At 34.7% G+C, this 24,700-nt stretch overlaps 1 protein-coding gene and 1 pseudogene across 1 annotated transcript; one reads left to right on the forward strand and one right to left on the reverse strand.

Annotated features, from left to right (window-relative positions):
- Positions 1 to 24,700, forward strand: part of LOC132619420 (cytochrome P450 CYP72A219-like) — a 58,780-nt pseudogene that overhangs the window by 25,585 nt on the left and 8,495 nt on the right.
- LOC132619135 (cytochrome P450 CYP72A219-like) lies at positions 6,623 to 13,656 on the reverse strand. The gene is made up of 5 exons (XM_060334089.1): positions 13,340 to 13,656; positions 12,693 to 12,910; positions 9,515 to 9,762; positions 7,957 to 8,341; positions 6,623 to 7,393 (listed from the first exon to the last, which is right to left on the reverse strand). The coding sequence occupies exons 1-5, from the start codon at positions 13,617 to 13,619 to the stop codon at positions 6,968 to 6,970; spliced, it is 1,557 nt and encodes a 518-aa protein (XP_060190072.1). The 5' UTR covers positions 13,620 to 13,656; the 3' UTR covers positions 6,623 to 6,967.

The following is a 24,700-nucleotide window of genomic DNA, read 5'->3' on the forward strand; positions in this document are numbered from 1 at the left end:
GAGAGATTTTGAAGAATTGGACTTCTACTTCGTCCTTGGTTCGCCGGGAGTCTTGGTAGATTTAACATGTAGTGAACTTTTGAAATAGCACGATTTTAAAAATTGAGGCCTGAATCGTGCCCAAAACTTTTTGTTGCTTTGCCTCATCTTTTGGAAGCTTAATTGCAAAATCTATGAATGCATTTCTAATTTTCCATAACTGTCAATTATTTGTTATTTTCTATTTTATTTAGTATATAAATTATCAAATCTGCCAATTTTATGATTGTGACATATAATGAAACGAATGAATAAAGTTTATGTGCCGAACACGATTATGAAGAATGGGAAAACAACATACATCTCGAGAGAATAACAAAGAAATTAGAGGACAAGACAAGATTCCACTTGGAAGAAATTGAAATAGCCGATAGATAATGACATAAGCATAAAGGCTATCAATTCAAGAAGAAATCAAAGGACGACATTAGATTAGATTGCCTAGTTTGCAACCTTTCGTTTAATGTAATTACGAACTACGCTAACCTGATTCCCTCGGCGGGATACGTAGGCAGCCCACATAGGGTTCGGTTGCATTATAGCAGAAAATCCAAAAAAATCCTTATTATTTGTATGTAAGAAGAACTATGCCAGACCTGATTCCCTCAGTGGGATACGTAGGCTACCGACATACGGTTCAGTCATATTTAGGTAGAAGTCCAACAAACCTTTTGCCATTTATGTAACGGAACTACGCTGACCTGATTCCCTTGGTGGGATACGTAGCAATCCACATCGGGTTCGGTCCCTTTATTAGAAAAATTTCAAACCATTTTTATGTACCTTACGAACTACGTTCTGACCTGATTCCCTTGGCAGAATACGTAGGCAACCTATATAAGGTTCGGTCACACCACAACACAAGTTTAGTGTACCCTCCCGAAGTCAAAACTGGGGCAGATTTTGAAAGATATAGACAAGAGAATGGTTGGACATCGACAAGATTAAGGCTACCAGACACGAAGTATTATAGACAAATGACTTTTCAATTGTTTTGGAAGTGTCACAATCTAAAAGTTGGCAGAAATTTTTACAACTTATATACATATATTTACATATATATCTTTCCTTATATACACATACTTACATATATATCTTTCCTTATATACATAGACTTACATATATATCTTTCAAATGAAACACTTTCTTTCAATTGTTTTCACTACTATTCATCTACCGATGCTTGAACGGAGATCAAAATATCCAAAAAAAACAAGACAAATGGAGCGCCAACAACGTCAAGCTTCGAGTCAACACGAATCAACTTCCCCCTCCCAAACTAAGAGTTTTTCTTTGAGTACAGGAATCAAAGACCGCGAGATCAACAGTCAAGTCTATCAATCATGGCCGAAAAGCATCATTTGGCTCATTGTGGCCTCGCCTTAAAAGCCAAACGACTTTATTTCTAACTTTGTCTTTAATTTTATTTTTTATCACAATAACTTTATGACTTTATTAACAAATACACCTGTTTTCGTAGGTTGTCGAGATCGAAGGCGAATTAAATCAGGATTACATGTCGAAAATCGAAGACGTCATTAATTTGGCTTACCACGATCTCATCAACATCATTAGCCAAATGGCTATGCTATTACTTTACTCTATACTTTATCAATTACTTTATCATCCACTTTACCTACTTTAACTACTTTACCTTGAACTTTACAGGAATCAACATTAAGTCCCCGAAGACAACCGGAAACGTCATTTAGCTATACAGCCTCATATGCATAAGCCAAATGGCTACACTCTTATCATTCACTTTACCTACTTTAACTACTTTACCCTGATCTTTACAGGAATCATCATCAAGTCCCCGAAGACAACCGAAGACGTCATTTGGCTATACAGCCTCATTTGCATAAGCCAAACGGCTACACTCTTATTTTACTCTATACTTTATCATTGACTTTACCAACTTTAACGACTTTACCTCAAATTTTACAGACATCATTTACCATCGAGTCCCCGAAAACAACCAGAGACATCATTCATCATTCAAGTCCCTGAAGACAACCAGAGATAAAATTTGGCAACACGGCCTCATTATCTCATAAGTCATACGGCTTCATCCTCATTCTCACACTCATAGTCATTATCATTTTTAAACTCTATATGCATTTTATACTTTTAACTTTATGCCCAACTTTACTGATGATTTTAACATAAATTTCAAGTAACTTTTTCTTGAGACATTACAACACACCGTTCGCTGAGGAAACCACATCAAGATTATAAATACATTATTTTAACTCGTCACAACTTCATTTTCATAGCCATAGGGCTTCACATTTATCTCAATTTATATTCTACTTTTACATTTTACTTTATGTACTTTATTTGCTAATTATTTACTTTAAGTTTTGACAGGAAATACAATCTACACGAGACGTAACACAACGTGGAACTCTATCTTATGCAGTGAACTGGGGCAAAATTTGCTGAAGAGGAATATCAAACTCGCTAGCAAAGGTCACGGATCTACTCTTAAACTCCGCCCTTGTCCAAAAAATGTGATACGTGGGGTTTTCCAATTTTTCTTTCATATATACCATTAAATCTAAATTCAATCAACTCTTTCATAATCCTACCCCTTCCTATATCCCAGTGACCCCGTAACTCGACACTGGGGCAATATTTGAGAATTCGTATCGTGTCTAGTAGAGTCCTACTTATAGGTGTGTTGCGCGCCACATTTAATTAGGAGGCTCTAAACATATGTTCCATTTTCGAACATTCTTGTCACCTGGCTACAACCCCGCAAAGTTATAAATTCATAAATAACATTCTCCCAATATAAATCTCGAACTACATATGGCCTAATTCTCATGGAGCCCGAGATATGTAGGCAACTCGAAATCGAGGTTCGGCCATAATTTTCCAACATCCCTTCCATTCCATAATATTTTCCAACATCCCTCCAACCCATAAATTTTTCTAACATCCCTTCTACCCCATTAATCTTCAAAACATTTCATACGCATAGTCCTTTTTTATAGCGATATTGTTCTAATTTGCCCAAGGTCGTATTTGTCGGTCGGGACAAAATTGTCGATTATGTCAACTTCGTTGCCCGAAAACTCTTACATCATCTCCGGTCAACAAGGGGCAAGTTGTTGACACTCAATTTTGACCCTTCCTCTTCCAGTTCACTTCCTCGAGCTTCTCAGTTTATTAATAAACTAAATACTTCCTACAATTCACTATTGCTACTTTTACTATTAATAGACATCTTTATTTTAATTATTACATCTATAATTATCTTATTATTGATCTTACATTATTACTAATTTATCACTTGCTAATCAAAAAATATAACTCAGATGACATTTTATTACTATTACTAGTAAGATTATAATACTAAATTATATCCTATTTACTCTAGTTATTAAATTTATTATCCTAGTATTATAATGATATAAAGAATTAATAAGTTTTTGCCAACTTTGTATTCGTAGCATGTCATACCCCATTTTAACCGGGTTAAATTAGAGTACAACATATTGGTGATTCCTAAATTGCTTTGTTTTAAGGAGTCGCCACCTAATTGATTTAAGGTGAATTAGGGCACCTAATTATTAACTAAGGTAAAGCTAACTAATCCTCTGTTAATAGTCTGCTTAATCAGTGTGATTCTAGGTAAGAGCTCTATATTATCCTAAAGGGAAGGGGTTAGGCATCCTTTAGAATCCGTTAACTACGGTTATCCGGCCAAACTTAGGTTAATTAATTAATGCTAAATAAGGTGCTTTGAATTTTAAGAAAAAAAAAAGGGCTAAGAAAGGTTGTTAAGGTTTTAAGGAAAATATAAGAATGTTGCTTAAAATAAGATTTAGAGAAAATATAATAATTTGCATAAAAGAAGACTTTAAATAATTTTAACATAAGAACTGAAACCTAGGGAATTAACTATTGGTTTCTCCTTTAAATTCAACTACCCGTTACTACTAACATTATCCCCACTAATCCGCTAGGATTCATCTAATGTTAAGAAAACGAAACATGGCAAAGCATTAGTCATTCAGTACCAAAGCAAAAATGCACAATGGAGCATAAAATAGAGGAGGAAAGAAATTAAATGGATCGGCCCATTTCAGGCCAATTGCTGTGCACTGTTGCTGCTGTTATGGGCCTCGGCCCAGAATCGTTTTACACAGCTGATGGGGGCTGACTCGATAGAATGTTTCGTTGGGCTTTGGCCCAACATCGAATGTGGAAGAAGACGAGTTCCTTGGACTCGCACGCGGTGGTCATGCATAAAAACGAAAGGAAAAAGATTAGTATGTAATCGATAAATATGGCTAAACATATAAGATACAAACTCAAAACAGATCGGTAAGTTAAATATATATATTGTGTATATTTAAGTATATATACACAATTCGGCCAACACACATTTATGACACATGAACAGGGCAACACTCAATATAAACTGAATCAAACATCGTAATATTTATTGGATTATTCCTACCACACACGATAACTAGCATCCGATAGACACAGAACATGCTACAGAGATCTACTTCCTGACAGATTAATACTTCAAACAAATAACAGATTAATAGTTCAAGCTGCTCTGGACTACACTACCATACTTGAATCATAGACATAATGGGATAAAGACTAGCAGCTAAATATACATGAAACTAACACTTCAAACTACCTTAAAACATTAACACGAAACATGGAGGCAAATCATTTAAGCAGCTAACATGAGATCATACTGTTGAATACTAAACACTATGTTAAGCGAGAATTGAAACAAACGAGCAAGAATTAAAACACACATAAGAAAACGATAAAATTAAAAGGAGATGAAGATTACCAACTAAACAATACAATACGACTGAACCCGAAACAATGCTAAAAAGCTAATGCGCCTAAACATGCTTGCAACCATTAAGGAACATAACCAAATAAGAACGACAACCAACACACATAAGCAGATATTGAACTAGTAATTAAAAGCTACCACAATACCATCTTAGAACACAGCTAAGCGGGGAAGCAGCTATAAATTCAAGATAACTAAAAAGAGAAGCTTCACTGACCTTCTTCGGGTGCAGCGAAGTGGGTGCGGAGGGTTTCCAATCTACTCGAACACTATCAAATCCAAGCTTGCGATGTTCGGATTCAAAGCAGTACCAAAACAAATGAAAACAAAATTTGATTTGGGTATTCTTGACCCGATATGCAGAAGTAAAGCTGATGTACTAATATTGCTTAGGGGATTTTTTTGCCATTGGAAAAACTTTCTTTTTCAGAACTTTAATTTTGCAGGGGTTTTTTTTTTTTGCGACTTAAAAACCTCTTTTTTCGATTCAACTAGCCACTATTTATAGGTTTTTCGTTTGTGAAGAAGAGAGAGAGGAGCGGGGGGACAGAGGGAAGTGGAAGAGACAGGCGTGGAGGACAAACGGCGGGGGTGGGGATGAGATGACGATGAAAGAGGGAGAGAAGAGAGAGCAGAAAAGAGGGGGTGTGCGGCGCTGATGAGAAAGAAAGGAACCCTAGTGGTTCCTTTTGTTCAAATAGAATTGGGTCGGGTCAAATGATTTAATGGACTGGGTATTAAAATGGATGAGCTGGTAATTATTTTAAGTGATACTGGGCTAGTCCAAAAAATAATGTTGTCGATTGGGCTTTGATTTGGGCCAGATGAATTAAAAATATGGGTTGAGTGAAAGAAACAGTTTGGCTTCTAAATTTAATAAAAGACCCATTTTAATTAACTATATACTAAGTGTGCTAAAATATAAAATATGTAATTATTAGTGCTCAGGTAATAAAGTCATATGACGTTGTAATAGCCGTGCAATAATATTTTGAAAACAAATAAACGTTATCATTTAATTGTGCGAAATAAATGCGATGCGTATGCATAAGGTGGTAAAAAAAATGCTGAAACGCAAATTATGATAATACTGGTAATAATAATAACAAAAAATAATAATAATAATAATAATAATGGTAGTAGTGACGGTAGTAAAAGATAATGACAGGATAGTGAAATGCCGGTATTAATAAAAGCTAATAATTATAGTAAAAAATGCATATAATTATTTTTTAAAGTTGCAAAAATATTGGAAGCGAAAAATAGGTATTTCGGAGGAAAGGTGGGACAAAATTGGGTGTCAGCATAGCAAACACTAATATAATAAAGTTTTGCATACGGAGCACAAACTACAATATTATATTAATCGTGTTTTGAACATAGTATATATATATATATATATATATATATATATATATATATATATATATATATATATATATATATGCATAAAAATAGTGCAAACTTATGTATGTTTATTAGCAATATAAAATATATATATATATTATCACTATTCAAACGCAACTACACACACATAAATACACTATAATTCAATGTGTTGGACCCGTGCTGCCGTCTAGTAAATTAACAAAAGACCTAAAATCCTTAAGACTAAAAGCTTCTTGTCTCTACTACTACTAAATATAAACTAAATACTAAATTACATATAGTATATATAATATAGATTTTAATTACACAAATATATGTATCGTTTCCAGCCAACATGCACTAGACAATTCATTCAATTCAAGATATAGATAGAGCTAGCTCTAGGCCATTAGAGAACATCCATTATTTCTGTAAAATTCTCCAACATTGAGTCATTGAAAAAAAAAAAAAAGATCAAACAAAGCCTAGTTAAGAAATTTCTTAACATCGAACATTGTTACGACCGGCGGAGAGCAGTACCTATTTTTCTAATTCATGGTTCCCCTTGGTATCGGTAAAGGGACTTTCCACATAAACAATCACGTAATTGAATAATCTAGCCTTTGATTGCAAGAAAGCAGAGGCCAGAGCTGCAAAATGTTTCAACTTATGTTGGCTTTACCATAGTTATTCATCGAATAAGGAAGTTCATGCAAGTCTCTACACTTACAACCGGTGCAATATAAGAGGAGCACCACATTGGGGTTGCATAGTTATTCTAGACTGCGGCGCATGTGTGTAAGAAGGAGATAACTCAAAGGAGAAGCGTTGTAGAATCATAGCCAAAGCCATCTTCACTTCTATCATTGCAAAGTTTAGTCCAATGCATATCCGAGGTCCTGCACCAAATGGGAAAAATGTCATTCGGCCCTTTGTTGCCTTTGAAACGCCTTCACTGAATCTCTCCAGCTTGAACTCTTTTGCATCTTCACCCCATATTTCCTTGTCATGATGCACTAAAATTATTGGAATTGAGAGCATCACTCCAGCTGGTAAACTTAGTTCCCCTAGCTTGGTATTGGTTGCAATACGTCGATCAAGCGCTCCAACTGGTGGATATAGCCTTAACGACTCGTTTAAAATCATTGTCACCTATGGTTAAAAGGAGTTTAGCATAGAATTAGCATAGTAATAAAGAAATCAAGAAAGAGATAACCTGAGGCTGATGGAGCCTATGTTCAGCATCTTCAACTGAATATAATATTTTCCACAAACCATATATACACACGCATAATCACTATTTGATTAGGCACAGAATTAAAAAGAAAAGAAGACTTTTAAACTTGTAATCCTTAACATTCATTGACATTTCTTTGGCTATAAAAGCATGTCATCAAGGATAAATGAGAAGTTAAGGATTAAATTGTTTTCAATTAGAAATGTATTATTCTTTTCAGAAAAGAAAGAAAAAAAAAACTAAAAAAAATGTGTCCCACTAAATGGAACAGAGGGACTGTTTGTGTGCACTAAAATTTTAAGAAATTTTAAATTCTGAACCTATAATTTCAAAAATACAATGAGTTCAATGCTAAGAACCTAAACTTCAAACTTATCAAGTTTAAATCCTTAATCCGCGCTAAATAAAAGTAGCACCATATATCGTGGAGATTTTTTAATTTTTTATTTTTAAAAAAGGTAAATTCTAAATAGCTTACAATTTTCAAGCGATTTAGTCCATCAAATTCTGGCATGTTATCACCAAAGATTTGTAAAACCTCTTCTCTAGCACGAGCTTGCCAGTCTGGATGCCTGCTTAACAAAACCATAGTCCATACAAGCAAAACAGAGGTGGTCTCTTGCCCCCCAAAATAGAACAATTTACATTCCTCGATGACCTCTCGTCTAGTCATACCAAAATTCTTGTTACCATGTTGTTCAATTTCTTTAAAGTTGGATTCCAACAATATGCCTAATAAGTCACCGGTATTGACCTCCCCTGCTTTCATTGCCTTCACTCTTTTATCAATGATTCCCCTAATTGTTGCTTGAACTTCTTTCTCAATCTCCTTCATCCTTCTATTTCTCTTAGTTGGCATAAACCTGCATTAGTTTAACAAACAAAAACATGTATATTGTCATCAAACAATCACCATTTTTACTTCTTTTCCCGATCCTATTTGGACTTAGATATGGGAAAGAAGGGTATAAATTATATACACGCCTAAAGAATATTCACTCCTATCAGTGTATTTAACTTTGATAGAATATATAAGTCCATCAAATAGGATAGAGAACCAGGTTCTCTACCTGTTCCCTCAAGTAGAAATAGAAAGTAAATAAAACAAGATATTTACATGGAAAACTCCTTGCTCAAGAGATTAAAAACCACAACCTACCCCAGTAGGATTTCCAAAACTGTACAACCTATTGTAACCTACGAATTAACTCTTAATCCCTACCCCTTACAGTACCTCTATTGTAAGCCCTTTACAATAACTCTATTGCAAAGACAACTCTTGACGAACTCTAGCCAAGAACCCAATCACGCCTTCACTAACTCTAGCCAAGAATATAAACCAACAAACGTTGTAGATCTATCCTATTATTACACTTCTTGAAAGCCATGTAGGAATACAAGTTAAGAATAAAAAACAAAGATTTAACAACTAAAAGAACCTAAGACCTAGACATTGAATACGGAACTGGTTCTTTTAGTTGTTGCAGCTTTGATCTTTGAAAGAGCACTTTGGAAGCAGCAACAACTGCCTCTTGAGAACAACATATTCTTTTTGATTTCAAAGTGTTAGGGTTTCTCTTGTATAACATTGTTTATATATGAGGATCAAGTGTTGAGATGAAAGGGACATTATAGTGTCCACTAGCACACTACAGCTGTGCTACTGCACTGTCCAGTCGGTACAGTGTCAGCCGTTTTACAGATGTAGAGTTGACCGAGCAACGGCTAGGGAACCTGATCGCATTTGGTCCCTCATTCATTCCCTCTGTAAACATATATGGTCCCTCTGAAGACATACCTAGTTCCTCGAGTAGGTTTGTCAAATCATCAAAACACAAAATAGCATAGCTTATCAAACTTGTTATTAAAGGAAAACTTCTGTCCTAAATAGCAAAAGATCATTACTAATCCTATTAAATGATGGATTAGACATCATTACTAAAAAAGAATATGTTAGCTAGGGACCATTTAACAACAGATTGGCGACGAATTTCGTAATATATAACTTAAACTCGGGAAAAATAACTTTTTATTACCTCCATCCTGGAATATATAACGTACGAGACACTTCAATGACATGCTCAGCTTGTTCCTTTTGAAGCTCAAATATCTTTCGCCCTTCTTCATAATTGCTTCCAAAGGCTGTGCGCGAAATCGCATCACTACTAAATCTTTGAAGGTAAGGCCATATATCGAGTTCGCAAGATGTTCCCTTCACTGAGACAGCCTCCTCCCATTGGTTCACCATCTCACTGAAGCTCATATGAAATGCTGGAAGCATATGCTACATATTTGTGAATCACTCGTTAGTGCAAGAAACTTAGGCTATATTTGCAAGCTAGAGGGGGTGAAAATGAAAATAAGAAAACAGAATGAAAGAAAAGTTGATGTCATGAATTTGTGGTGTGAATACAAGTGGAAATAAACTTTTTTGTGAGACCTTGGAGATGAGGTTTTTTAATTGAAATGTGTATCTTGTTTAAAAGCTTAAATTATTAACACTTCATATTCAACACGTCACGTAAGCCAGATCTTTTTTCTCATACCCCAAACACGTGAACAGTGATGGAGAACCAAGAAGCCAAGGTTATTCAATATCTTATATATATACAATTTTCAACGAAGAAGATTCAGATGAACCCCCTTCATTCCCCTAGTTCCGCCCTTCCGTGGAAATATCTTATGCTTTTGGGTGGCGAGGAAATCTAAATTTAAATTCTCTGCCTATTCTACCATATTTATACAAACTAGTTTTCGCGAACACGCGCGTTGCACGTGCATTCCATACTAATTAGTACAAACATTTTACAAATATGACAATAAGTGTGTAATGAGTTGCATTGAAATTGAAGGAGAAAATGCAAGCTCAAACTAATAAATGGGACGAGCTTAATCGGATCAATATTATTGTCATTACAAAACACAATTGTACTGAGAAATTGCTAGAAAATAAACTTGTAAAGTACATGTCAAGAAGTTGTGGAATGAAAGGAAGTATTTGTAGAAGCTATTTAGAGTTTGATGCACGATAATATATCAGTTGTTACAGAATACTTTTATAGAGAAATTGAGACGTCCAACTATCTTAAGACATACAAAAATTCATACATTTCAAAAGAGATATTCAAAACATTGAATTTTTTTAATTTAAAACAACTTTTTTTTACAGCAAAACGCAGAAACCACGACAAATTGATGGGAACAATCTGCATAAGCTAAATGAATAAATTTATTCAACTGATGAAACTTCTTACTGTAAAATCAAAAGCTCCAAGAATACACACACACACACACACACACATATATATATATACATACATATTATCTTAAAATGTTAAAAGGCAAAATCACTTATTTGCATAATACTTTGGCTGACACTTCAAATTATCAACAGCTACTAGTTGGTAGGAAGAGTACTAAAAATTGTTAGATAAATAAGTAAAAGAAAGAACTCCATCGTCTTTGATCTGGCCACCAATTAGGATGAGGAAAAGAAGGGAAGAGCTTGCTAAGGTCATTTTTAGGTGCAAAGTGTTACTCCCTCCGGTTAAAAAAGAGTGTTCACTTAGCCTTTATTTTTTGGTTCAAAAAGAGTGTCCACTTACTAAATTAAGAAAGAATTAACCTTTCTTTTCAGATTGACCCTTATTAAGTATTAAGTGACTAAATGACAATACTTATTTAATTAGGAGAATTTTAGCCAAATTACCTATTTTTTCGTAGGAGTTAGTATTTTCTTAGGGGGTGTTCAAATGACTAAGTGGACACTGGAGGCAGTATATAGAGATGGGTGAAACCGTGGGGATTTAAGCACAGGGGAGGAATCTTTTATCTTTGTGGTAAAGTCAAATAGGTAAAATGTTTTTTTGTAACTAATGTGGTATAATGATTTCTGAAATATATTAAATAGGAGAGAAAAAGAGGGATATAGATACATAATTAAGAGAGTTAAAGTAGTGACTTTTGAGGTTTCATTTTTAGTCTAGCGCATAAATAGGAAAAATTATGAAAAATGCCAAAAAAAAAAAAAGAAGGAGAAAACTATTTATACTTTTAGACAAAAGAAAAGGTGTTACGTAATTTTATTTATTCCCAAATTAATTTTATTACAATTCAATGTGTGTAATGAAAAAGAAATAATTTTAATCCAAAACGTACAAGAATAATTAATAGCCATAAAGTAATAACACACATATATATTTTTTAAAAAGTCACTATTTTTGTTAAATATTAAGTGTCATGAAATGTCATCATGAATTCAAGGCAAATGAATTTAGACCGCTAAAGTGAAAGAGTGCAAATGATGCAATAATAGGAAGAAATTTCATTGCTCTTTAGTATTTAGTGCACCAACTTATGAATTAATGATTCGTCTAGTATACTACTCCCTCCTCCATTCACTTTTACTTATCCACTTTGGACTTTTCACGTTGTATAAGAAATAATAAATGAAGTGCATAATTTACCAATGTACCCATATTAATTGGTGCATATTTTTATTGGATTTGAAAAATAATTTGAAGTGAGTATTTAATATTATGGGTAAAACAGGAAAAAGTAAATTGTCTTTTCTTGATATGCTAAAAATGACAAGTAAAAGTGAAAATCTATTTTTAGAATACTGGACAAGTAAAAGTGAATAGAGGGAGTACTTGCACTGATACATAGAGAAAGCCCAAAGGTTAAACTTTAAAAGGTGAAAAGAATTTAGATATGACATGATACAATATGTAAGTTGGTGAAAAGTTCATAAACTGAATTAATTACTTATTAATGATTCATTAATATAATATGGCAGAAAAGGTATTTATTTAAATGTATTTACATTTATATACAACAAGATTATAAGAGCATTAATTGATTGAAGGGTAAAAAGGTCGTTCAACTTTTGATGGACATGTTGGTAATTAAACTTTAGACTTAGAAGTTTCCCATGATCTTAGTTCACAATCCGGCAATCACAAGGATTTCCGGCTAATCTTAGTTCACAATTCGGCAATAGTGATTTTCTAAGATATAACGCACAAGTTAAGTGACTTTTATTGATACAAAACAAAGCAGAGTGACTTTACTACATAATTTACTCAACTTGAGTGACCAATTGAGAAGTTTACTCTAGAATTGGGTGACCATTTCATTTAATAACGACACACTTTTATTTACTTAAATTACATGTTTGGAAATTTTGTTGGGAAAGGAAAGAATGAAGAATACCTTTATCTTCTCCATATGGAAAGCCGGATTGAGGATTTTTCTGTGCTTTGCCCATTTATCGTCTTCGTAAGTTGCAACTCCTTGTACCAACAACTTGGTCAGGGGAGTTGAATTTGGCTTATGATAGGGAGCATGTTTGATAAACACGTCCTTTATTACCTCAGGGTCCTTTACAAGTATCATAGGCTTAGGCCCAACCCACATAAAACAGTTTTTACCTGTAAAATATTGTAATTTCAAAATTCTTAGCTCAACTTTTTCTTACATCCCATAAGAATTGAAAACTTAATTTACCCCCACCAAAAGTTGTGGCGGGTTGGTAAGTACACTATGAAAAGAATACAAATTAGCGATAATAACTTTTGTAGTTAAATAATAAAAAATTATCACCAATCTAAGTTAATGACGGATTAGCATCAATAAATCATCCTAACCACGGGCTATTTACTGATAGATAGCAACACATTTCTTAGCTAATTCCTAATTTTTTTAATGTATCCGTCCATTCTTAATTAGATGGCTTGGATACAAGTCATAGGAATGGAATCGTCTGAGTGAGACTTCCCAGCATGAATTCGAATTAATCGGATTTCACTGCGTGTACCGAACTGTAGATACTATCATAGGAAACAAAAAAGAAAACTTACCGTGTTTCTTGATTGTTTCAACGATATAAGGGAGAATTCTGGGTGATATGTCATCATCAGACACATTCAATGGCTTGGACTTAGCATCTTCAATGCTTTTGGACGACTCTTTGAGGTCTCCAGAAATTAGTTTGTAAGAGTTTCCTTTGAGACCTTGTTTTCTGAGGCATCTTTCCAGTTTCTTTGGCCTAAACCATGCCCAATTCAACAACCTCCATGCATATATTACTACTAAAGTAAATGCAAATAAAAATGAGACTAAGTAGTAAGCAATCTCCATTACTTTTCACAAAAGGGATTTTTGTGTTAAGACAGTCTTTCCAGAGGTGGACCTTCCATTAATACATATTTATATATGCAAGAAGCTAAGTAGCTGGTAGCTAGGGTTGTCAAATGGGCTGAATTTGGCAGGTCAAAATAGGCTTAGTTAATAAATAGTACTTGGGCTGAAATGCATTGGGTTAAAATGGGTTAATTAAAAGCGGGTCATAACACATCCTGCCTAATTCTTACAAAGTTTTAATTTCTTTATTTGTTTTCTAATAATATTTTAGTATCAAATAAAATTATTTTCTTTCTTTATCATGACTAACTATAACATATGAAATAAAAACAAATGTATTTTTAAAAATATTTTGACCAGATTTTTTATGGGTCAATTTGAGCTACATATCAACCAGTGGCGGACCTAGTAAGAGCCCAGAGGGTTCATCCGAACCCCTTTCGGCGAAAAATTGCACTGTATATACAAGCTAAAAATTATTTTTTATATATATATAGTAGACGTTGAACTCCCTTAGCTTCTTCATTTATGGTTTCTTTATATTTTTGAACCTCCTTGGCATAAATCCTGGCTCCGCCATGATATCAACCCAACTTTATATAGGCTGAAATGGGTTGGCTGAAACCGACTGAACTAATAATTGGGCGGGTCAATGACCAGCCCAAATTTGAGCCGGTTAGGTGGATCATGTTTTTCATGAGCTGATTTTGTCACCCCGGTGGCGGTGCATGAGGTGTGCTGAAATGTGACCCTTAAGTTAATCAATTGAATACGACAAGATACTCTTGATTTCCATCACAATTAACTTCTCTTTTTCCTCATCGACGAGAAAAAAGGACAGATATATACATACAATTAATATATACAGATGCAGTGGCAAAGACAACCTTCTAGTGTCATATGCTACATACGTTTAGCCAAAAATATCAATATAAATGTAACATTTTTTTTTTGTATATATACCAAATTGATTGTAAAAATTAATTGCATCACAACCTTCTAGAAAGGGTGTCATATGCTACATACATTTAGCCAAAAGTATCCATTTGTTAATAATTGAGATCATTTATGCCACTGTCGTCACCGAAATGGTGCATTTATGCCACTCATCGTTAACAGCTCAAATGACTGATTTTAGAATATTAGATTTTAACGTGGCCTCCAATTAGAGATACATGTCGCCAACTTAAACCAGCCCAAATTAAATAAAAACCCGACCCACCCATAATACTTTTAACCCAAATCCCTATTCTTATTTTCCTCATCCACATTATACGACCGAAAAAGATAACCTCAAATCCTAGAACCCGCCATGGATTTAATTTATTTGTCTTATTTTGGATTTTGAAAATCAAGCTTTTTAATTTTGATTGTATTTTTCAGATATAAATTTTTAAAATTTTTGAAATAAAATATACATATTTGAAATTACATAAAATATATTATAATTAAAAATATTTAAAAGGCATATAAAAAAATCATGGTCAATGAAATTATATTTTTTTGGCTAAACGGAAAAGGCTCAAATATGTCATGTGGGTATCAGAGTTGGGTTATTCTTAAAGGAATGAACCAACCATCTATGATACCCTGTTGATATATGATATATAGCATGTGGGTACCATTAAGGACTGAGAAGTGTGATCTTTAAAAGGAATGAACCAGTTCTTTATGTTATTATGTCAGTATATAATATATACATATATACCATGTGAGCGCCATAGAGGAATGGATAATGTTCTTTTGAAGGAATAAATCTGCCATCTATGATACTTTATCTGTATATGATATATATCAGGTTGGTATCATAGAAGACTGGTATTTTTCTTGTAATGAATGACAAGTGCTCTATGATACCATGATATAAATATATATATATATATATATATATATCACGAGGGTATCATAGATGACTGAGCAATTTTTTTTTAATAAATGAACCAGTCTTCTATGATACGCTGTGAGTATATGATATATATCGTGTAAGTATCACAGTATACTTCAACAATATATGATTTGATATACTATATGCTAGGATAAGTTGTTTTTTGATAATTGATATTCGAAAAAAATAAAAATAATTAATTAAAAGGTACTATATCAGTTATTTTTTTTAATTATGAAAGGCTTTAATTAAGCTTGTACTTTATAAATTAAAATTAAAAATACATATTAAATTTTTAAGCATTATGATACATAGATAAATCAAAGAAAATATTAAAAATATAATATTTTAGAATTACTAAAATACATCAAGTAATAAAAACTAAAACACTGAAAAGTAGAACGTAGTTACCCAACGAAAAGGAAACGCCGGCTGTTTTATAAGTAATTAAAAATAATGAATTGATGAGGGATATGCTTGATAAATATGTATTTATGATTGAGACAGAACAGGAATTAGAGCAGCAAGCGACGAGACTCTTTGTCTTGAGAAAAATTATTTTTGTTGTTGCTTTTTTGAAGAAGTAGAAATTTTTAGCTTCTTCTCAACATCAGAAAAATTCATTCTGCTTCTACTCAAAAGCATTTTTACTTATTAGCCGAACACCTCAAAATTTCAAAAAAGTATGCCCCCCCCCCCCACCCCACCCCCACAACACCCGCCCTAAATAAGTGTTTTTGGCTTCCTAGAAGCATGACCAAATCTCTAAGTCAAGCCTCAACCAGCCAACAATCTCATGAAGATGGGTTGGACCGCCTGACGAGACGGAATTTTCACAAGAAATTAACAATTAATTATAAGCGAAAAGTACATACTTTCTCCGTTTCAAAATAAGTGTCATCTTAGCAAAAATCACGTCAATTAAGAAATTAATAAATTAATACAATGTGGAATTTACTAAATTATCCCTATTTTTTTTATTTTTTTTTTTAAGAATTGAGCAATATTAGAGAGGAATACTTCTTTAATGCTAAAGACATAGTTGAAAACACATGCCAATTTTGTCTTAAACTCTTAAGGTGATACTTATTTGGATTTTTTTGAGGGGCTATTGTGACACTTATTTTAAGACGGAGGGGGTAAAATTATGAAAACTAAAAAAGAGTTTGCTAACAAGTGAGAATAGCTAGCGAGGCTTGAGGTTAGAAACTTTAAATGGTTAGCTAGTCCGACACAGTGACGCAAGCTATTTTTTTTTCTTTTATTTTTTAAGGGATGCAACAAGAGGACTTCCCAGGGGTCACCCATTATTTATTAATTATTTGAATCCATTCACTCTTCTCATTTCAATGTCTGGATGCTTGTAGCTAACGCCTGACGAGGCTCTATGTAGGTACTGTTTGGGTAAACTAGGGATATATAGTTGCAAGAAAAGTATATTTGTTAGTTAATACTTCGATGAATTCAAGAAAGAACAATAGTTACAGATTGTTACAGTCTTCGTTGCTCATAATTCTTGTTCTTACCTTAAGCTCCTCTTGTTAATGTGGTAAGCCGGTAACATATCATCAAAAAGAATTGAGAACCTTTAGGAGGAAATGTACAAAGTCTTTATTCAACAAGTAAGAAAAAAAAATAGCAAACCTTATTTATGTTTACATTTAAAAGTTTTTCTCCACCCAGAAAATTTACTAGTATATCATAGGTTTCTCTAAAAGAAAATTTGGAATGCTAGCTCGCGGCCCCCTTAGGGTTAGGGTGAGTTGTCATTTAAGATGCCCTTTCAAATAAAGGTTGGGTTGGGTCCAGCCCGCTAAGAACGGACTTACCATTTCAGTGTATAAAAATTTACAAGTCTCACACTTTAGAGCAACTTTATATATACGTTGTCTGAAGTTAAGTTTGCTAAAAATACTCGAAATTCGGTCATATCTAACTTCATACATTTTTGTCTGAATTCCCGCATGTAAGAAGTTGTTCCTAAGTGGATAGACGTGCAAAAAAAAATAGATACATATTAAAATAGCAATGTCCAAATGCATACCTTTTATCTCGTAATCTTTCTCTACTTATCGAATACTAACGAGCTATACTACAACAATTGATAGGCACTACTAGTTTCCACCTTCGTAATAGTTGCAAATAATGTATATCCTACGCTTCTCATTCATAGTGACCAAGAAATGTGGGGCAATGAGTGTTTACCCCGGATTTGGATAATCAATTAAAATTGTAGGTGAGGTATAGGATATGTGGTTATATCTTGAACTTATTTGATAGAGAAAAGAAATATGTGACTGTGCTACAAGGAGCGATCGATGACCAATGGTTTGCTCTAGACTCGTGTATCTACTAGCAAATAAGTGTTATTTGATTTAAGAAACATAAGAGATAAAGCACAATAAATATGGACCGAAATCTGATATGAGAGAGATTCTTATATATAGTTTGCTATTACAAAGAGTTTTTTTTATCTGAGGAGCCAACCCTCTAAAAGGAGGACAATGCCCCCTATTTATAGTGTTGCCCCATGGGCTTCATACAACATAAAGAATAATAGAATAAAGAAAAAGTTCTGAGTTGGATTAGGTAGACCGTACGATCTGACACCCGTACGACTGGCAGTTGAACATAGCAGGATGTCATCGACGCGTGGCAACTGCGCAACGGATCTCCCGGACCACCGGCCACGATCAAACGGACATACGGCCTCGAACAACCCGATCATGAAAGAACCGGACCAAATGATGCCCTTTATCCGCTTCGGTCTAAGCGTTCCCCCGGTTCAGAACGGCAGTCTTCATGCACGCTCTTGTCCCTTTCTTCCCTCGGCCTTTGGTCTCACCGGTTTGACACATACCCGGTTTATACCATATACAGATAGTCCCCACGCTTCTCGGACCGAAGCCTTATCGGAGTAACGGGAAGCGGATGAATCAAGAAACCGGTGATTCCATTTGCCCGTAATTATCTCTTCATTTTGGCAGGAACAGTTGCGTAACGTTCCCCTTTCGTCGGCCACGTGTCTTATCCCGGGTGGTCGGTTCTGAAAACTGTCGCACGCACGTCGTTTCAAGTCATTCCTTATTAATTATGGGGACACGTGGCGCCTCCCGATCGGCCGAAAACCGTAACCGCCTAAACCCCATAACTATAAAATGTCCTCTAACCCTTCATTTTTCCATTTGAACACGTTTCAACTCTTCAACTCATTTCCTCTTTGCTTTCGATTTTTCACTTCATTTCTTCGTCTTCATCACATCTGTTCACCCTCTATACCAAGTTTGTTGCTGATTCATCGCTTACTCTACGCGAAAGGAAGAAACTTTGCTCTTCCCTTACACTAATCTGCCATTGTTTATTGTTGCTTCTCGTCTTCTGACTTCTCCTTTATTGTCTGTTCCTTTATTCCCCTTTGTCTTCTTTAACTCCTCTTTCGAATCCACTCAACTTCTTTTTTTCACATTTTCAGATGTCTGAAACCACTTCTCATGACATTCCCTCGGTTTCATCTCCGGGAACCGAGGCTACTTCCCCTTCTAAGACAAAGGGCTCCTTCGAGCCCACGGCCTCGGACATTATACCGTCCAAAACCAATTTCAACAAAGACTTAGAGGTCGAAAAACCTTCCTCGGTGTCTGACAGAGGGTATGATGTGAGACGATACCCCTCCTCCATTACCGAGGATAAACTTGATCTGGTCCGGTCTGACTGTGGATGGGGCAATCGTCCGGTCCGAGTTTTTGCCCCCGGGCCCGATGAGTCAGTCACCGACCATCGAGAGGGCTACTTGTATGTCTATACTTACCCTTTCACCCTCAAGCTCAACCCTCCGATTGATCCGGTCATCCTGGACATGTGCCGGACCTATGATGTGACCTTGGCACAGATTGGTCTAATTGTTTGGAGGGTCGTAGCGTTCCTACGGCTGTTGGCCAACAATGCCGGAAAGGAGCTCACGCTGGCCCACATGATACGCTTATACTCCCTGAGGTTGTTCCGGGGTGGCGTAATAAAACTTGCCAAGCGTAGCCGAAATCCATTTTTCTCAAAAATGGACGAGGACAGAGACAGGGGCTGGTTGGAGCGATATGTGTCATACCCCATTTTAACCGAGATTAAAGTAGAAGTACGACATATTGGAGATTCCTGTTTTTGTTTATTTGTTTTAAGGAGTCGCCACTTAATTATTTATGGTGAATTAGGACACCTAAAGTTTATTAAAGTTATTTTTTTTTAAAGTTAGCTTTGTTTAAGGTCTGCGAAACTTAAGATTCTAGATAAGGGTTCAATTAGTCTAAAGGGAAGGTATTAGGCACCCTTTAAGACCCATTAACAATGGTTAACCGACCGGACTTATGATTAGTTAGGCTAAGTGTAAATATAGTATTATAGGAAAGGAAATAGCTTTGTAAATATGACTAAAGTTGTAGATAACCATGTGTGAATGCTATTTAAAATAAAACTTGTATAAAAATAATGATTTGTATAAAAGAGTATTTCTAATGTTATTTTGTAAACACGACTTATAAATGTCGTCAAGGTTTTAAAAGGAAAGTGTAATAGTGTTGTTTAAAATAATACTTGTAGAAAATGTAATAATATGCGTAAAAGAAGATTCTAAATGTTAAATGAGACTCAAAAATATTGCTAAGGCCTTAAATGAAAATATAATAATGTTATTCGAAAAATAAGATTTTGTAGAAAATAGGGTAATTTGCCTATGAATAATAGCCTTTTAAAAGATGATTTGTCAAATGTTATCTTTAGATAAAATGATGTTATATGAATATGGTGGTATAGAAATGCCTAGACTTATGTTCTTAAATATGATGAAAAGTCCATAAGTTTCTTTCTATTTTTATCACTCTTTATTTAACCAATTTCGGCTAAAAATATGTATAGTTGGATAAATCTTGAAAATGTTTATAAAATATAATTGGATTCCTATTTAACGACGTTTTGAAATTCATGAGATAGTAAGAATGAAAGATGATTTATTTAACTCAAAAATATGTAGGCATGCTATTTGAAAATCAATTACTCGAATAAATGTTATAGATGCCATTAATAGTTTCGAACATAACTAGAAGTGAATATAAATTGTGAAATTAACTACCCATTACTAAACTACAACTCTTAATGTTACTAAAATTTATCTTAATTAACAAGCACAAATGTTAGTCATACGTTACATGTTAAATGCACACAAAAATAAAAATTGAGGAGTAGATATAATGTAAATTGGTTTGGTTCATTTGGCCTGCTATGATCTGTTTGCAGCTGGGCTTCAGCCCAGCGAATTTAGTATATGGTTGCGGATTCCATGCGGTAGCGGTGTCGTTGAGTCCCAACAGTGAGACTCTTCGGCTCCGGTGTGTCATGCAAAAGAAAAGAAAAGAAAAGTGGGATTAGCAAAGGGAAAACATAGGCAGTCCAAGTAGTAAGAATGGCCTCATGTAATAATTGAAATGAACACAAAATTGAGAAGGAATGGAATTGATTCCATGCTTTACACATGTATCAGCCAAATGAAAGTTAGGCAATAAGAAAATGGTCTATGAATGCTCAGCAACAGATTTATGGTCAGCAATCAAACAAAGGGCCGGCATTGCTATTTAACGGACACATAACAGTAACATCCAAATATACCCTGTGCAACATTCACTGTAATAACCAGACCATATACAACACCATACAAAAAATAAGCACAATCAAAGCCCCGCGAATGCAGGATAAGGCGTATGCTAAGAATTCTTTAGCACAGAATCATCACGAATTTGGCTTAAAGAATGATAAAATAAAATAAAAAAAAGGATCACAAAATGAACTAGGTACTTTTTGATTTTTCGAACAAGGGAAAAAGAAAGATTCTGGGAAAAGGAAACAACCATAGAAGAATAGCCATTAGGGGTGATGAACATTAAAACAAGCATTAGATCCTAAATCACCAGACCCCACTTGATTTGGGAGAACCCATTTTACTACATTTCGAATTAGGAGCAGACTTATTCAATTGAAGAAATGGATCAAAACTCGTACTTAATGCCTAAAGAAATTCCGAATCTAAACAATGGCGCAAAATGCAGGGGAGCAATAACTAAAGGACTGATTTTACTTGAACTTGAAATGATAATGAAGATAAACTAAGTACTAAATGGCGTATGATTTACAAGAAAGAAAATAAAGAAGAAATCTCTGTAAATGAACTATCATTCGACATTCCCATACATATCCTAAACGACACAAACTTAATCTAACATAAACTTCAACTAAACAAAGGACACATGAAGAACAAACATCATATTTTGGTACAAACAATACAGGGAAGCTAATTTAGCTAGAGAGGAAATTTACTAAAAGACTTGTGATAAGCAGCTAATTATGAAAAAAAAGATCATAATGGGCAGATAAAAATACATAAATGACAAGAAGGTTACAAACAGTAATTCGGTAAATTCAGCAATTCAGAAGACAGCAGCAACTCAGAAAATAGCAGTACAACAACTTAATGATTTTTATTAAAACAGGGGACTACTCTCAGTCAGCGTGCTACCAGCTCAAGAACGTTTCATTTAACACACATTTTAACATAAAAACCATGATCATAGTTTTAACTTGTATAGAAGATTGCAAATGTTCGGACTATGATCTTTACACTCGCTTTTAACGATTTGAGGAACGAAACCCCGAACATGATTCTTAAAACATAGAAATCCCAGTCAAACACATGCCTCAAAAAATAGTCGTATATCCAAAATAAAATACTTAAGGCATGATTTCTATTACACATAAAGAAACCAGGGAAACAGTCTTCTCATAGGGCAAGCGTTGAAAAAGCAGACTACAAACCCAACTTCGTATAACTTCCCAAGTTCAGATAGCACTATAAATTAGTTAAACATGGATCAAGATCAAGAGGGAAAGAGTGGGCAAAATCAAAGATAACTACTTAACAAGCCAACTTCCAAGTATGAAACATTTTGAAGGATTTCAGGACTGGTTTGTTGAGCCTAGAAAGACTGAGATGGGGAAGGGGACTACAGGATATCCACCAAGCATAAATCATTTGTCAATTCCATTTTTTTAACCAACACAGCAAAAAATACAATAAGCTATATCATACAGACAATCCCAACAAACTCCTATCACAAAGACGGTCTATGGACCCAATAGTTGAAGCTAGAGCAAGTTCATCGTTGTTTCGAATAAGCAAACAGGCATGTGATAATGCATATTGACCAACTGGATTCGATTACTGCATGCTAATGCTAACACAGATAAATAAACTAAGATAGAACTAGCTCATATGCTAACATACATTAAGACCAAAACTAACCAACCAGTTTATATGCTGAATATATATGGAACTTACGAACCCATTCTAAGCAGAATTCATCATACACTTAAACAATAAAACTTAGAATTAACCCTTTATTGCACCTAAGCATTCTCTACTATATGAATCCATATGACACTACCCAAATCATAACAGAACCTGCCCTGAATGAACCAGTATAATTCACGCAATCGTCGACAACCAACAACTTAACCATAATAATTAAGCTTGAGGCAGACCCATTGTTCATGTTATCACATTTGTAAGAACAGATACAACCAAACATAACATTCTTTAGTCATACTTATGAACCGTCAAGTGTATCGCAAACGAGATTCAGACCAAATTAGCTTGCACTCAAACAAAAATCAAAATAGTATAATCCGAGCCTAAAATGTGTTGATTAATCTAGGTTAACCAAACAGACCCCCAGCTAATCAAGATTCGTGATAAATCACACCTAATAGCTAATGAACCAACAAATATCCAATAAGAACAGGATTGCAACTAACAGCACTTCGATTAACAAAATTTCACAAGACGAAAAACCTAAATAGCATCAGATTGTACCTGTTTGTGGTGCAGTGAAGTGAGGCGTCAGACGTCTCGAACCTATGCTCGAACTCGAACGAACCCGAACTCGATTAGAGTAATTAAAGTTTCAAAACGAAGAAATGGAAATAGAGTAATTATCCCCCCCACGGCTACAGTTCACCGGGAAGAAAAAAATCAAGTGTGGGAAATGGTATGAATCTCTCAAAAGTACTGAAACAATTCTCAAAATCTGAAAATCCTCCCCAAATACCGAAAAATCCCCCCTTTTTATAGGATTGTGATTAGGGTTTTAGATGGAAGAAGAAGAGGAGCGGGGTGTAGCGAGTGGGGGACAGAGCGTACTGTAGGGGTGAGGAGGCGCGGAAGTGGGGTAGCGGCGGAAAGAGGAAAGAGGTAGGGTCGAGAGAGACGAGGGAGATGAGGCGGCGGAAAGAAGGAGAAAGGGGAAAGAGAGGCGGAAAAGAAGGAGAAAAGAGAGACGGAAAAGAAGGGGAAAAGAAAGAGAGAGAATAGGTTTAGGGAAAAAAGAAAGAAAACGATGGGCCGGGTCGGATATTTTTTGTTTTGGGCTGGACCGGTCGGGTAGTTTTTTTAGGTAATGGACTGGGTTGAAAATTTAGGCAAATGGGCTGATTTGGGCTGGTCTGTTTAGAATTTTAGTTGGGTTTAAAATGTGGGTTGGGTATTTAAATGTAAGTCATTTATTTGGGTAGGGAAATAATATTGTATCTGTATTTTGGGCCATTAATTTGGCTGAAAATTGTTGGTCCTTCCTCCTCTATTTAATTATTTTTGGGCTTCTAATTTAATAACTGGTACAATATATATTATGTAAAGACAATAAATAATTAGTATGTAGAAATTTATATTTTGCAAAGTGTTGTCTTGTAATTAATTTAACGAGTCCAAACTCGAAAAAATGAAATGATGACGAATCATTTAAAATTTGTGGTAAAGTAATGCTCGTAATGTTGAAAATAAAAGTAGTGATATTAATAGTAGTGGCAATAAAATATTGTGAAAAATAAAGTATTTAGCTCGTCAGAAAATTTAGAAACCCGAGTAAATTAAATAAAAGAGGGACAAAATTGGGTGTCAACAATATGTCCGGGTGAGGACCGAGGATATCATTCCGGCCAGTTATATGCCCTTTCCGGAGAAGTGGAACAACAAGCGTAAGTCTGAACCCTTAAGTGATTGCTTCTGTATGTTTCGTCAAATTTTGATCCCACTTTCTCACCGTTTTTCTTATTCATATCAGCCAATGGGTATATTCCTCCGGTCGTCCGGAACCTGAGC

The sequence above is a fragment of the Lycium barbarum genome, chromosome 11 (assembly GCF_019175385.1).
Source record: "Lycium barbarum isolate Lr01 chromosome 11, ASM1917538v2, whole genome shotgun sequence".
Lineage (NCBI taxonomy): Eukaryota > Viridiplantae > Streptophyta > Magnoliopsida > Solanales > Solanaceae > Lycium > Lycium barbarum.

What these genes read in the sequence shown, in the direction of transcription:
- LOC132619135 (XM_060334089.1), bottom strand. Translation starts at nt 13,619, where the DNA reads ATGGAGATTGCTTACTACTTAGTCTCATTTTTATTTGCATTTACTTTA. An exon ending in TGAAACAATCAAGAAACACG is followed by an intron (nt 12,911 to 13,339) that starts GTAAGTTTTCTT and finishes AATATTTTACAG; the next exon opens with GTAAAAACTGTTTTATGTGG. An exon ending in TCCATATGGAGAAGATAAAG is followed by an intron (nt 9,763 to 12,692) that starts GTATTCTTCATT and finishes ACAAATATGTAG; the next exon opens with CATATGCTTCCAGCATTTCA.